Source organism: Megascapheus bottae, chromosome 7 (genome assembly GCF_031878675.1).
Source record: "Megascapheus bottae isolate mThoBot1 chromosome 7, mThoBot2.hap1, whole genome shotgun sequence".
NCBI classification, from domain to species: Eukaryota; Metazoa; Chordata; class Mammalia; order Rodentia; family Geomyidae; genus Megascapheus; species Megascapheus bottae.
Genome location: NC_143515.1, coordinates 40483763 through 40499952, shown reverse-complemented (window position 1 = coordinate 40499952; position 16190 = coordinate 40483763). Strand labels below are relative to the sequence as shown.

Below are 16190 nucleotides of genomic sequence, written 5' to 3'. Positions count from 1 at the left end.
GAAACATCTAGGAGAAAATGAAAAAAAAATGAAATTATATGCCTCCTGATGAAAAGACATACCACCTTATATCACCTCACCAAAACTGCCTACAAAACAGTAGAATTTTCCAAGAACAAACACGTTGAGCCATGCCACGCCTATACAAACAATAAGATTCAGGTTGTAAAACAAAATGGTTCCAATGGATAAAAGTTAAGGACAAGAAGAGGTAGATGAAAGCTTACAAATCAAAAGACTTAGTATATACATTAAAATGCTCTAAATAGAGAATGTTAAATTATGATTTCTGAGGATGTACACTTACGTGATAAAAAAAACTTTGAATATATGTGATGTAATGTGTTGATGATGATTGCTTTGGGGAGGTTACAATTTGACAGAGCCTATGGAGATATTTTAGGGTGTTGCAAAGTACTTTTCTTTAAATGGTAATGGTTCCAGGTAGTGTTTCTCTGACAATATTTAATTATCTTCTTTAACTATATATACTTTTGTGTATTTTTTATTTGACTTTACACTAGGTAATAAACTCCAACACCCATAAAATCAAATGTATCTGTCATTTCATTATAAGCAAATGCAGCTAACATGACTCTTAGTGAGATAAAAGCATTTCCTAGCCGGGCGTGGTGGCTCACACCTGTAATCCTAGCTACTTAGGGGGCAGAGATCTGAGGATTATGGTTCAAAGCCAGCCGGGGGCACCAAAGTCTGTGAGACTCTTATCTCCATCTAAACACCAGAAAACCTGAAGCGGCAAAAAAAAGCATTTCCTTCAAGGAAAAAAAAAATAAGTTCAGAACAAATTCAATTAAGTAATTCAAAAGTATTCTTCCTTTTTTTTTTTTTTTGGGTGGGTCATGGGGCTTGAACTTGGCCTAGGCCCTGTCCTTAAGCTCTTCAGCTCAAAGCTACCTCCCTACCCTTGAGCCAAGCCCCACTTCCCATTTTCTAGAGGTTAACTGGAGATAAGAGTCTCAGGTCCTTTTGTACCCGAGCTGGCTTTGAACCCTGATCCTCAGATCTCAACCCCCTAAGTAGCTAGGATTACAGGCGTAAGCTACCATGCCCAGCCTTTATTACTATTTTTTGAAATAGGATCTTACATAGCCTAGGCTAGCCTCAAATTTATGATCCCCCTGTCTCAGCCTCCAGTTGTACATATACTTCTCTGTAAGACATGTTTTTGGTTTTTAATTAAGAGTTTATTATCATTGAATTTTACATCATATTTCAAATGTCATGTTTAACAAACAAGTATTCAAGAAAGGAATCTATATATAATCACTGGCACATAGATTTTAGAACATAATTAACATTAAGCTGAATCTTTGTATGTCATAGACACATATTACTCTATGTAATAAAACATTATGTCTACAGAATATATAGCCCATCATAGTAAGACATGTTGTTTTAAACCTTTTGGCTTTTCAATTGAACACATCTGTGATATTTACTGGATGCATTTTTTTGTCAATTATACTATTTTAGCAATTGGCACATTATTACTGTTTTGTCAGTTATTACTTCTGAAAATCACTTCAAAAACAATGTTGAATTCTTGTAAGGAAATGAAGTATCTATTAATGTTATATTAGCCTGAACAACAGCTTTAAAGTTTAATATATTTATTTATTTATTTATTCATTTATTTGCCAGTCCTGGGGCTTTGTCCTTGAGCTTATTTTGCTCAAGGCTAGCATTCTACCACTTGAGCCACTTTTGGCTTTTTCTGTTTATGTGGTATTGAGGAATTGAACCCATAGCTTCATGCATGCTAGGTAAGCACTCTACCACTCAGTCACATTCCCCGTTTCTCTGTTTATATTTTTTAAATTAATTTGGCAAACAAATAAAAGTGGCTTTTTGTGAGCAAGAAAAGCCATGCTCAGAAGGCACTATTAGACCCTTATATCTAAAAAGTTAAAATGCCTGTTTAAATATAAAAGTAAGGGCATAAGTTGCTGTCATCACACTATTGCCAAAGTGATTGATTAAGGTAGTCCTACAAAGATGGCAAGGACTTTTCAAAAGGAAATACAAAGAAGATACAAAACTTTAAATGAAAATAACAATCACATTGCATATAATCATACATAGACTCCTAAGTGATATTTTTAAATGAATTTATCAATAAAAACTTGCTTTTATTTCACTATCATATATTCTTCAAAAGAATTTTTTTTCCTTAGACTATATAACTCCCTTTACTCTGTGCTTTTAATTAAGATACGGACTGTTGTGTGGAGCTGTGTGGTGTGAAATTAGACCTGTGGTTTTCTAATATCCATAAAATAAATTAAAAAGTGTTTCTCCTATGAAAGAGATAATTCAGAAAGCTTACTTCTATGTTTCCTTTGTTTTCTTTTCTTTTTTGTTAGCTGCTTGGTAAGCCAATTTTCTACTTAGAATCTACTGTTAAAACTCTCATTTGCTTCAGTATGTGGGCTTTATCCTTTCCATGGTCTGTTATGCAAAAAGGATGGGTTTAATTTTTTTTTTAACTTTGCTATAAAGCAGTGGGTCTCAACTTTGGATGCACAGGAGAATCACCTAGGGAACCTGTGAAAGATTCCTGATGCCCCCTCCTGTCCAGAGATTCTAAAGGAACTGGTTTGGGTGGCCCCTTAGTAAAAGCTCTGCAGGTGATTGTAACATGTTGCCAAGGCAAGTAAGGACTGCTCTAGGATCCTGCCACTGTCCAAATAAAAGCTTATTATCTTTTTGGACTATATCCAGAAAGGAATTTTTTTCAAAATTTTATAGCTAAACAGATCTAAAGATTTCTTTTTTCTAAAATTTCTTTTCTACAAGGCTGTTGGTTTTCTTGTTTTGGTTTTCTTGTCATTTGTTTTGTTTCTTTTTAATTTGAATTTCATTTTTTAAAAAGTATATTGTAGCTAGGTGCCAATGATCATACCTGTAATCCTAGAAATTCAGGAAGTTGAGATCAGAATATCACAGTTCAAAGCCAGCCTGGACAGGAAACTTGTTGAGAGTCTTACCATCAAAGCTGGAGGCAAAGAAGCTCAGGGACAGTGCCCAGGCCCAGAATTCAAACCTCAGAATCAGAGGGGGAAAAGCATATTGTGTTATGCTGATAATTAACTCAAGAAACCCCTGCGTTGCTAGTGGCAAAAAAAAAAAATAAAGAGATATACCTGAGCATACACTTCAATAGACAGGTGATTTTAGTATGATATTCTGTCTTCAAAAAGAAGTTATACTCATGATTAAAGATTAAGCCTTCACATGCACAAAAATAGAGCAATTACTCTTTTATTTATTTCTTCCAAAGAACATTAACCTTATATATATCAATATTCACTTGAAGTTTTGAAAACAAAACTTGTAAGAATTTTTCCAGTAAGCTAATTTCAATAGAATAACTGAAAAAATCCAAGGACAAGGCTCTTGCCAAGAAGATGAATTGTATATAGTAAAATGTTAGGAGTGAGGAGAATGGTATGTAATGAGTAGAGAATTTAAAACTGCTTGGTGTGATTGTAGCCCATTGGTGGAGCATTAGCCTAGCCTGGGAGTCATATATACATACACACACACTGTTTACAATTTCATGAAAAGTGTAAATAATCCCACAAAGTAGATAATTTTATAAAGTTACAAATTATAGAAAAGAATTCAAAAATTTAGTCCATCCCTAAAAAGATTCGTTTAAAATAAAATCAGTAGTTAAAAATAAGTCTATCTTCCTAGGCAATTTAATAGAACAAGTTTTACTAAAATTTCAAGTATCAAATAATTCCCTTTTGTACTATTTCAGAGAAGAAAAGAAGAAAAAGCTAGTCAAATCTCTCCACGGGGATTGTACAATCTTGATATTAAACCTAGAGGATAAAAAAGGTAAATAAAATTGTGTACCAATCACATTCCGGCACATTGTAAAGCTTTCTTTAATCCTCTTCCCTTACCATCTCTCTAGAATCAACCACTCTCTATGAATCCCATTATAGTTTACACAGTCTTTCCACGGCAATATTGATACTTTCATATAACTACACATGGTCTTATTTGCCTCTTAATAGTTAGACACAGATACTCTTGCAGGTAGGACAGTTCCTTATTCAATCTCATGGCATGAAATATAGTGCTTACTCATGGACAGGCTCTACAGCTGCTGAATGGCATGCCTATTTCTGGCAGAAACACTTGGCATGACTTTCAGGAAATGGGAAATGAGGCAATGAGTAGATCAGATCCCTTTAGCCAGGGCTCAAGTTTATATAAAACAGTAATACTATAAAGGTTGGTCAAGGACAATCATTGTGGACTTTTCAGAGCTAAGGCTGAGTTTGGTTTCAGTCTCTAATGAAGATATTTGAGCAGGCAATGACTAAATCTAGATAAGCACGGACTTGGAAGGGACCATTCTTGTCTTTTTTTTTTTTTAAAGCAAAAACCTAAAAACCAAAGCCAGAACACAGAATTTTCTAGAAGCAGGCATTAGCTTACAGAGAGTTAACCTGAATCACAAGTGTATGGTGTAATCAATAGGCAAACCCAGTTAGTTGAAAAGTCTGACCTAGAAACACGAGGCAAGAGGTATGTAGACTATATGTATACTCTTAAGAAATCCCTTTCAGCTGAGTGCACTCAGTTTGATTAAAGGAAATTAGTTAATGTGTAAGAAAAGGCGATTCACTTATTTTTACTTTGATTATACATCAGAACACTTAAAGATTTTTAATTAGCTTAATGGCATTAAGTGGTTTTGATTTAAAAATAAAAAACATGTACTTAATTAGCTTCTGGAACCAAGGTTAATAAAATGGTGAACATGAACAGGAAGTATAGGCTACAAAATCCACACCTAAATTGTATCACACAAGTTATTACAGCAAAACTGGAAGTGTTCCAAAAGAAATGAAACAAAGAAACTTATAGCAGAGAGAGTGGAAATCTGATGGACAGACATATCATACATAAAATATTAGGACTTTAGCCTTTAGAGGAAGTTTGCAGATGGGTATGGTGGTACACACTAGTAATCTCAGAACTTGGGAGGGTGAGGCAGAAGGATTATGAGTTAAAAATAAAATAAATAATAAACATAGCCTGAAAGCTTATAAAACCAGAAATAGGCAGGACCAAACATTCTTTTGTCACCCAAACAAAATTTTGAAAAGAGAAAGAGAAGTTTGTCTTTAAGAATGAGTGATTAAATCATGAATGAAGATATTATCCTCATCTTGTATATCAATACTTGTGGTGCTTTCATGCAAGACAGGCTACTAGACTGAGAAGGATACTGTTCTGTACCTTCCTTAAAGTTCTTCACCTTTGGCAGTTTACCACCTCAAGGACTTGCAATAAATGGATATTTAACTAATATGTGTTAACTGAGTGAAATTAATAGACAATAATTGAATTTGGGCTGGATAGGAAGGTGCTCTTATCGCCTGAGTTAGGCTCCCTTTGCTTCAGTTATTTCTTCAGGTAGGGTCTCAAGTTTTGGCCAGGGTCAGCCTTGGACCTTAATCCTTCTAAGTTCTCTTGTAGCTAGGATGACACATATGCTACAAAAAGTCCAGATTCTTTATTGAGATGGAGTCTTGCTAGCCATGATCCTCCCACTCTCTACCTCCTGTGTAGCTGGGCTTGCGGGTGCCAGCCACTGAACCCAGCTGTGACACAGGCATGAAATCATGAACAAACAGTATGATAGTGCTAACAATAACAGTAATCAACAGTGAGTGATTCAGAGTTTGTTATGTGCAAGTACTGATTGCTTTAATTATTTACTTATCTTTATCAACTATTTCTTTTCTATGTAGGTGGTACCCGGATCTTCATGCATGCTAGCCAAACATTCTACCACTAGGCCAAACTCCTGGCCTATCAACTGTTTTTTTTTAAATAATAAAACTACAGCACATACAGCAAGTAACTTGCTCAAGCAGAAAGTACTACAAAGGAGCAGACCTAGGATCTGACCCTAGAAACCTGTGTTCTTAATTGCTACCCTATTCTAGCCAACCCTAGAATTTTTTGGTTATCCCTTAGTTATGATACTTTGTAGGGTCTCATTTTATATGCATTATCTTTTCTGAATATCTGATAACATGAATTCTAGGTCTGAAAAGTATGCACATTTACTTTAGAAAAACGAATACAATTTTACTAAACTGTGAATGATTATTTTAGATTTACCTCAAGTCTTCCTTGAGCACAACCTAGGAGAAGCAGATTGGCTTTGTCCTCAGAAGAAATGGGAGCCCAAGGCCAAGCATCATCACTGACCAGAGGCCACCAACAAACAACTCTATCCTGATTGCAATTGATAGCTAGATGACGCTGTGTTGTCCTGTTAACTGGGCCAGGTATTTCAAAATAGGAAATCTAATGATAAAAAAAAAACATATGAGAAACATTTCTTTGAAAAGATGTAAACTCAAAGTATTACAAAATTAAAGCATCTGTAAATGTAGATACATGCAAGTAAATATGCATGTTAAACATGCATCTTCAGAGGGTGTCAGAATTTACCAAATTCTTTTGACACATAGATAAAAAAGACATATGTTCACAATTCTCCCCATTTTTAGCAGAGGAAAGGAAAAAGAAGAAATGTGAGTTAGGGAGGAATTGGATGTAGCAATTCCAATCAATACCAAAATGTACAGTCATGGTTGCTTGACAGCATCGACCTACACATAGGTTTCAAGACTAGCTGTATTAAATGACAAGTTCAGTACTGCTGACCAAGGATGTCTGACTACTGTTTAAGACATACATGTTAACAATGACTGACATCAAAGAAAAAAACAACTTGAGCAAACATCTCTGAAAAAGAATATGTAAGATGTATACACATATATTCTGCATAAAAGGGATAAGCCACAGCATCATGCGTAAAAGTTTATGCAGCTTCTGAGAATTATGCTTTTCTTTCTTCGGAAGGATTTGTAGAATTTATTATTCAAACTATGTTATTTTGGAACATAGTTATTTGAAAACATAAGCACGACACCATCTGGGTGACACATGCCAAGGAAATATAGATTGCACCGTATTTCTGCTTAAGGAATTAATGGAAGGTTGATAGCTTGGAAGAAAAAAAAAACTATCTTGCCATTGCTGGTCAGCAATAATCGAACCACTTTCTGGGGATTAAGCGCATGGCTAAGCCTACTGGACCAGACACTAGCAAAGGGCAGGGGGTCTTCTTATCAGAGAAATGCTTCTGGAGCCAGTCTCACTACATGACAGATTGCTTTCATATTCCTGTCTGCAAGGCAACAAAGGATGGCAGTAATGCGATAATGCCAGAGTGCAATGGGTGTTAAGAACCCGTTGCATTTATGTATTGTATTTAGTAAATAATCAGGCTCATCCAAATTGTGATCTCACCACTCAACCAAGGCCATTAAAATCAAGGTTAATGCTTTAATAATCCTCTGCTATTTTTTTCAATATGGTCAAAAGGAACCCTTTTCTATTTGCATGGCCATAATATTATTGACCTCTTCATCCTCTGAATGCACATCAAAAGGAACCGAAATCAAAGTAATTACCAGTGTTGTTCTCTCATGGTAAACATTTAACTCCTTGTACTATCTTTTCACTGTTAAATTGAATTTGGAGTTTCAAAATGTAGAAAGAAAAACTTTAGTTAGAGGTCAGCAGTTTCAGGATATTTAACCTGAAATTTTCTTAACCAAAATTATTCCAATCAGAAATAATTAAATTATGGTAAGGTACCGAAGAAAACAAAATGATAAGATCTGATACAACTTCCTTGTATTAAAATCCAAATGGGCTATGACAAAACCCAGATGTACTTTATGATTTGAAATGAAAACATTTACAGTTATGGCATCAATATAATTATTTTAACTTTCTTATTGGAGAGAAATAGCATAGTAGAATTGCTAAGTACTTAACAACACATACATACACATTATATCTTAATGTCCAACTTGCCAAGTAGGCATATTACTTACAAATTTCAAAATGAGAAAAGAGTTTAAAATGAGTGATTGGCATTTTAATTTCTCACATAATGCAAATGAGTTGTTATTTGAAATTTCATATTTCCTATGAGTTTTAGTGGTATCAGTATTCTGTCATGATGATTAAGAGGGCAGGGAAAATGAATAAGTTTCTTAAAATATCCTTCCAATGAAGAAATGGCAGGGTTTTCTTTTTTTTTTTACTAATTATCATATATCTTTATTTTAAATATTGAAACAGGAAATGAAATCCACAGGCTTTCTAAAAGGAAACAAATTAATTCTGTAATGTACAGAAGTGATGTGGAGGGCTCACCCTCCTAATTTCTCAAATCCAGAGGTAGAAGAAATAAGTGAGTTAATTCTCTTATTTAAGGTATAAGGACCCAAATGCTATAGCTCTGTTATGCGTAAGTTTTCCTAAGAAAAAATGACATGATGTTAGTTTTCTTTGCTCTCCCTAACAGGTAGCTACTATCCTTTAGTTCAGGAGACTTCACCAAGCTATCCTTCATATCTAATAAGAAGCAGCTAATTATATCCAGTTTTTATACTAGCATTCACCATGCTTATTCTAAATGGCTTGGGTTAATGCCTATTGTCGCACTTTAGGGAGCAATTTTAACAGAAAACTAATGTTTCAAATGAATCTGCAGTTAGCCATTTGGAAACTAGCATCCCCTTAAGAATGCTAAAGGAAAAATTGTCTTGATAATTAAGTATAATATGTGAACAAATTTCCAATTAAACATCAAGATTTATACCAGCTCCCCACAAAGCTGTAAAGCAAACCTCACTATAGCTTATTACCACAATGGAAAACATATTTCATGCATTTCATTCCATTTTAAAATCCTTTTCGTAAGAATAGATGCTTCTAGTAAACAAAACAAAATCCTCCCCACACTTGCCACCTCAGTCATAAGAAATGATCCCACAGTGCACAAAGTTAGGTTAAATACTAGTCTCTCCAAACCACACACAAATTACAAACCATGGAGCTGACTTCTAAAAATCTTTGCCCTTGCTATAGAAACTCTAGGTATGGCATAAGTGTGTATCTTTTTTAAGAAAGCTGTATATCAGCTCTGTTCTCAGTGAACAGTGAACTGTCTCAAATCCACGTCACAGAGGCTGGATCAATCTTGCAAACACAAGTCATTGCTGAAAGGAGGCCTTGAACTGAAACAGCCTGGAAAATGTATTAGATACTCATCCTAGCAGAGAGAATGCCTTCCTAGCAGTTAAAATGTTATGTAGCAAAATTTAAACACATCATTTGAAATAAAAATCCTGCCTTAACAGATGTAAAATCCCTGCCTGATACAACGAAACAAATTACCTGGAGTTAGTGAAGGGAGAGATACTCTAAAAGAAAAAAATTTTTTGTGTTTTCTTCATTTATAGCTGGGAGTAGGGGTAAGATTTTCCTACTCCTTGTTTATTGCACTTTTCTTCGAAAAAGGCTTCTTCCTTCTTTTGATTTTCATGAAGTGGAAACTAGAGCTTTAATGGGAAATGAGAATGGATTTTTATGAGTGGCCAAAAAAATTTTTTTTGAAAAATGCCATTTGCCTGTTACCTGTGACTTTCAGAACTACTATAAAAATTATTCCATACGTCACTGCTAAAACTCTCCCCATTGAAGAATAAAAATGAAACATAGGGAAGGCCACTATAGTAAATCAACCTTAATCCTGTAATAATTTAGAGTTTTCTGAAATCCAGATGTATTCAAGAATAATAGCTATAATAGTAACTCATGTAATATTCCAGTATATCTTAATTTGTAATATAACTATATACATTGAGAGTTGTACCTTATAATCCAAGGCCGAGAGTTTTTCTAGTCTTTTATTTACATCAGACGAATCCATCTTCTTTGTAAACTGAATGAAACATAGTTTGTTTTGTGCCAAAAATGATAAGATGATAAAACTGTCTGTGAGAAGAGCTAAAAAAAAAAAGGATTTGATGTTACCAACTTAGAATAAAACCGTGGCAAATTAATAGATTGTTTTCCACAAAAATGTTCCAAAAGTGCTGTTTTCAGAAGGTAAATTAACCAGAATCACTGGTACCTAAAATATGGTCATGACATTTAACAAAATATTAGTGATGTGAATAAACAACCACCACCAGTTTAATCATACAGATTTAGTTTTTGTTTTGTTTCTGTGACTATTTCAATATAAATTAACATTTGGGGACCACCACAATTTAGAAATATGTAGAATCAAGATTACAGAAGCATACAAGCATACAAAGTGCAAACATGAAACAACAGTTACGTTCATTTGTGCTTACATTGTAATTACATGTTTTTATACTATACACTGTCTGAGAATAAAATAAGGAGAGTATACTAATAAATGTTTTCAACCAGTCTAAATTTTATTTAGATTTACCCCTTTAATATTTTAATCAATACTTCCTTCTTTTGACAATATAGAAGGTGTGTAGATAATATCATGGTTTACACATTGAGCCATAAGTGCAATGAAATTACTGATAAAATATATAATAGTTATTTGAGAAATTCACTGTTCCTAGCATAAAGGAATTGTGGAATTTCTTAAGACATTTTTCTTGATTTCCACACCCCTGGCTGCGCAAGCAGTGACCAACAGTGGATCTGCACAATAACAGGAGAACCTGGAGGACTGCCAAGAAACCACATTGTTATCATGTCCCATGAGAGTGTATTATTTTGGGTACAAATAAAAGAAACAAGTGAAAAAAGATAACTCAGAGACACGAATAGCATTGGAAGTCTCATTTTAATTCTTATAGAGGAGCATCAAAATGACAAAGTCATCACAGTCACTATTCCATTTGTAATGTCAACAAAAGGTTCAATTCTTAGAATATGAAAATGGAACATCTTCCATAGGGAAGCTCCCTTAACACCATCTTCCTACATGGAAGGGGAAATGGCATGCTTACAGTCCTAGCCCTGCTTATTATTATCAGTAATGTTGCTAATTATAACCATCCTGCAGAGCGCTTTCTTTAAGGTGATGTGATTATGTCTGGGTTTCTCAGAGGCTGCTAGTGAGAGCACACAGTGGACAGGTCTCTTCACTCTCACTTCTGTCTGTCTACTAAGCTACATCTTTCTCTGTTCAATTTAAGATACTGACCATTTTCATATAATGAAGTTTGTTTTTAGATCTTTTTGCCTTAAATAGAAAGACAAAATCTGAAAAATTCAGGAGTCTGCATAGTGTAGCAGAAAGAAAATGGGTGTTGCAGTCAGAACCTGTATTCAAATCTCAGTTCGGTCACTTTCCAGCTATAATAGCCTGGTTATGTTCCAATGCCATTTAGCTTCAGTTTCCTTAACAATAAATAAACAAATAATGGAAATAATTCTATATGGTTATTTTCTTGAAATAAACAACATAGGTAGTCTGGAATCAAGCATTGTGACTTTATGGCTCAAAAGTGGCTTTCCTATTCAGTGAATGACTTAGAACATTTTCTTATGAATTTTGTACCAATTATATACTATTTGTGTTTTCAGTCAGTAGAACCAGTATATCTGGAATTGATTTTCATTGTTTAGGTAAGAGTTTCAAATCTCTCAAAAGTCAGTAGTCATGGACTAGTAACAAAATATCTTCCTAAAAGAATCAAAGCTCTTATGCCATTTTATCTGTGTCAACATATTTGTGTTATTAAAAATTCACTTGAAATGAAGGCCAGGCATTCAGTGCTACACACCTGTAAGCCCAGCTACTTAGAAGACACCCATGGAAGGATGTAGTTCAGTGAGGGTAAAAAAAGAGGTTAGCAAGATTTTATCTCAATACAACAAGGCAGGAACAGTGGCTCCTACCTGTGGACCCAGCTACTGCAGAAGATGGAAGGAGAAAGATCAGAGTCCAAGATCCTTGGATCGCTATATAAAATGTGTGAGATCCTATCTAAAAAAACAAGGCAAAATTCCTGGAAGCATGGCTCGAGTGGTAGAATGCTTGCTCAGCAAGCATGAGGCTCTGAGTACAAATCCTACCATCACCAATAACAATAATAATTAATTATAATAATAGAGGAATTATCATGAAATAATTAAAACAAGCTTACTTTGAAAATATATTCATATTTTTTAAGAGTAGAAAATATCCAGAATATGAGCCTAACATTTGGTAAGAAGAAAAAAAGAAACATTGCTATTAAATATTAGTGGAAACTTATATTGGTCCTGGGGATTGTAAGTAAGCTATTACAAGCAATTACTTGTTCTGTTTGCAAGTCCCTTGGGTTAATAATTAGTCTACCTGTTGACACACTATTTCTCCTGCCCCACTGTTAATGTAAGCAATTGATTTGCACATGGGGGTAATTACCATCGCTGATGGTGTCTGAGCCGAGCTTCCCCACCAGGCTTTTATCAATCACCACTTTCTCCAGCTGCGACCCAGAAAGGCTTAGGGACACCAGCACACCTGAACCAAAGAGGAGCTAAAACCAGGTAAGCAAGAGGAGAGAGGAAAATGTGGAGAATTAGAATCTCTTAAAAAATCTCTCCAAATGTACAAACTTAGACAAATATTTATATATGTATTTACACCATTAAATTATGAAGAGTTTCACTCCAATGAAAAGCAATCAGTGACATTGTGATTAAAGAGACAGGTAGCTAAATGATGCCATGTACTAAAGTATACTGATTAAAGTTATATGCAGAAAGCTAATTTAGTCCATGTAGAAACCTAATCGTCTAAATACTTAGAAAGTGACCATGCATTATTTGAAATAGGAAAGGGAAGGTGGGAAAACAAGATGACTGAGAGAGGATGGGGGTAGGCAAATGGGGACAAAAACATGAGAAGGGGTATCAATGTGTGAGAAGTTAATGCACCTACTACCTGGTGAATGTAACTGTAACCCCTCTATATATTACCCCGACAATAAAAAAAATAATAAAAAGTGCCCATGCAGAAATGACTGCTTTGTTTTGCATTCAGAAAATGTAATGTGCTCTATTAAAATATTTCAGAGATTATTATTTGTATCTGAAGCTAAAAGAACATTTCTTGAGGCTTAAATAATCATTGCTAAATTTTAAATACAGAAGAGAAGCCACCATTAGAATATAAACATATAATGTTATATAAATGGAATTTAAGCCCTACTTCCAAAACTAAAGATCATGTCAGTCTAAAATATTAAAATACATGTAAATTAAGGCAATTAAGTAAAAACACTTTAAAGTCATAAACACAACCATAAGCAATGTCACAAGGAAAGATAAGCATCCAGGCTTTATCAATATCAGCATTCAAGCAGCCACCCAACAAAAGATGACTGGATATCACCATTACAATTTTTCATTGCTCCTTTCCATTTGTAGCAGTATAATTCATTCATCTCCAAATGTTTAAAACTTCTGCAAGGACTCTGCATATGTGCATGCTTGTTATCTACGAGATTTTGAAATATCAACATTGGAAGAAATTGTTTCACCTTCAAGGCAACAGACTCAAAGCTGATGAATCATGGAATAACATATGGTATAAGAAGAAAAAAACCAATTGTCAGTAAACTAATCATGAACATGCTAGCCAAACCCAAAGAAAACTATGATTTAAACCAAACAGGGAAATTCCCCACCTACCTACGCATCAAGTCCCAACCATGAGACAGTGATTCCATTCAGGCACATTTGACATGCATGAAAGATACGCTTATCTAGGGACCAAAGTCTTAGAATGAAAGACCACTATTCCCCTACCATCCAAGAGATTCCAGGCACATGAAGCAAAGAAATGGAAAGATATTGCTACAGTCAATATTGCTAGAGTCTTTTTCTTAATCAACAAACCCTTACTTTTACTTGATTTAATGGATTCATTCATTTCATGTCACTGTATCTATTGGCCTGTAGAGTGGGGATAGGGAGGAAGGAGGCTTAGTCATCTTTATGACTTCTGGAGACTAAAATAAGACAAGATTCATTTGTTCTAAGAATGTCAAAATACAAATTAATTAACCTACTGAGTTATGTCCAGTCCTGCATCTTATCTTGGAGGCAAATTTGTGGGAATTCCCTGCTTGCACCATAGCACATGGTCTTCACTCTCCATGTTCCCTTCTCCCTTCTCAGAGAGGAAAGGTCCTACGCTCACCTTTCATATAGAGTTATCCTTCCTTAATACATTTTTCTATGCTTCTATTTTATTCAAAAATCTCTCTAAAGTCTGTCCTTTTCTTTTCTACTGAATTTTACATCTATACTCTTAATTGCCTTTCTCAGTTGATATTAATTCCTTACAGATATGGATTAAGCTACATTATCATTTTATCTTCAGTAACTGGAACAATGCCAGATAGAGTAGGTGCGTAACATGTGTTTACAGAAAGCATACCAACAAAGTCACAGGACTAGAAAATGTATTTTCATGTAGGGGCATTTTCCTCCACAACATGCCTTCAAGTCTGCAGCAGACAAGTACTGCCAGTAATCAGTTCAATTGCCCCATCAGAAAGCTTTTCCAAGAAGAGACACTTAGAATGAAGTCTTTTTTTCTCTTTTCCTCAGTTTAAATATCATTTATTTTTCATTCAATAAAAATCAACAGCTCAAAAAATAAATCAATTTAAATAGTATTTATTTTTCATTTAACATCAACAAAATGAGCATTGGTCTACAATAAATGCCTAAAAATTAATCAATTATAATCCTTAAGATAGAATAAACATAGGTTAATAGTAGAGATAGAAGCAAGTCTGATGTAGTTCTCTTACTGGTCATGTTAGAGGGTACATTCTCAGTGTACGGGGAAGATTCTGGAATGTGTGGGTAAGCCTAAAGCTATCTCCTAAGAACTTCCACCCTAGCCTGTTCTACTTTAGTACTGGCTATTCAAATATTCAAAGATGGTTAAGATCATTAACTGAAATCCACATTGACCCGATCTCTCACTACAGTATGACCCTGAGAGGGTTTATTTAACCTCTCTGGACCTTCATTTCCTCTTCTGAAAATTGACATGATAGTTACTCATTTCATAGGACCAGGGTTAGTATTTTGCAAACAATATTTTGTAATGTTTGTCACAGAATGTTCTCAATGACCAACGTTTCACCATTCCTCCTAGGATGTGTGCTCAAAGTACTCCATGCTGTCCAAGACATTGCTTTGTCCTTTTAAAAAATCTTCTGCCTATGGCTGGGGATGTAACTCAGATACAAATCACTTGTCCAGCCCTCTCTAGGTCTCCTGCGACAGCAAACCATGTCAACAGAAATCCTCATTTTCTCAGGTTAGACTCAGTGTTAGACATGAAACATCGGGGCTCCAGTTGAGTTGTAACCAGAAAAAGGAACAATCTTTTGTCACCGTTCCCATTTGTAAGTCCTTTCAGAACTTAATTTGTCCAAGACCTTAATTTATTTTTCACTAATTTTTCTTCTCACCACCAACATCACGAAAGAACTCTCCTAACAGAAACTACTGTTTGTCGGCATGTGTTATGTTCTGAAATTAAGTCTAAAAAGCTATTTTTGTGGGATAAAGGAGAGTACAAACATATTGCTTTCTTTAAGTCAACTTTCATATTCTGCATGCGCATGATACACATACATCCACACACATCCACACACACACACATACACACACACACACACACACACACACACACACACACACACACACACAAAGAAGGCCAGGTGCTAGTGGTTCGTGTATGTAATCCTAGCTACTCAGGAAGCTGAGATCTGAGGATCACAGTTTGAAGCCAGCCTGTGCAGAAAAGTATGTGAAAGTCTTATTTCCCATTAATCACACACACACAAAAAGAAGTGAGGCTGTAGCTCAAGTGGCAGAGCACTAGCTTAGCTCAAGGATAACACCCAGGCACAGATTTAAGCCCCAGGATGGACAAAGAAAAATCTATGCAAGGGATTAATATATCATATACCATATAGATGGGTATGGAGATATGATGATAGACAAGAACTGTAGATAAAGAAAGCTTAACCCTTAGAAAGGGTTTTGGTTAGGAGATTTTTTTTTTTTTTTTTTTGCCAGTCCTGGGCTTGAGCTCAGGGCCTGAGCACTGTCCTTGGACTTTCTCAAGGCTAGAGTTCTACCACTTGAGTCTCAACACCACTTCCACCTTTTTTCTATGTATGTGGTACCAAGAAATGGAAACCAGCTCTTCGTGCATGCTAGGCAAGCTACCAGTAGGCAAAATTCCTGGC

At 35.1% G+C, this 16190-nt stretch overlaps 1 protein-coding gene across 3 annotated transcripts in view; it reads right to left on the bottom strand.

Annotated features, from left to right (window-relative positions):
* The window catches only part of Wdpcp (WD repeat containing planar cell polarity effector), a 246792-nt gene that overhangs the window by 152207 nt on the left and 78395 nt on the right, over positions 1–16190 (bottom strand). For all 3 annotated transcript variants that reach the window (XM_090336831.1, XM_090336830.1, XM_090336832.1), the window contains exons 7-9: positions 12332–12446; positions 9800–9933; positions 6178–6366 (exon numbers count right to left, since the gene is read on the bottom strand). In XM_090336831.1, coding sequence (XP_090192957.1) covers positions 6178–6366; positions 9800–9933; positions 12332–12446 — 438 coding nt within the window. The remainder of the gene's footprint in view (positions 1–6177; positions 6367–9799; positions 9934–12331; positions 12447–16190) is intronic.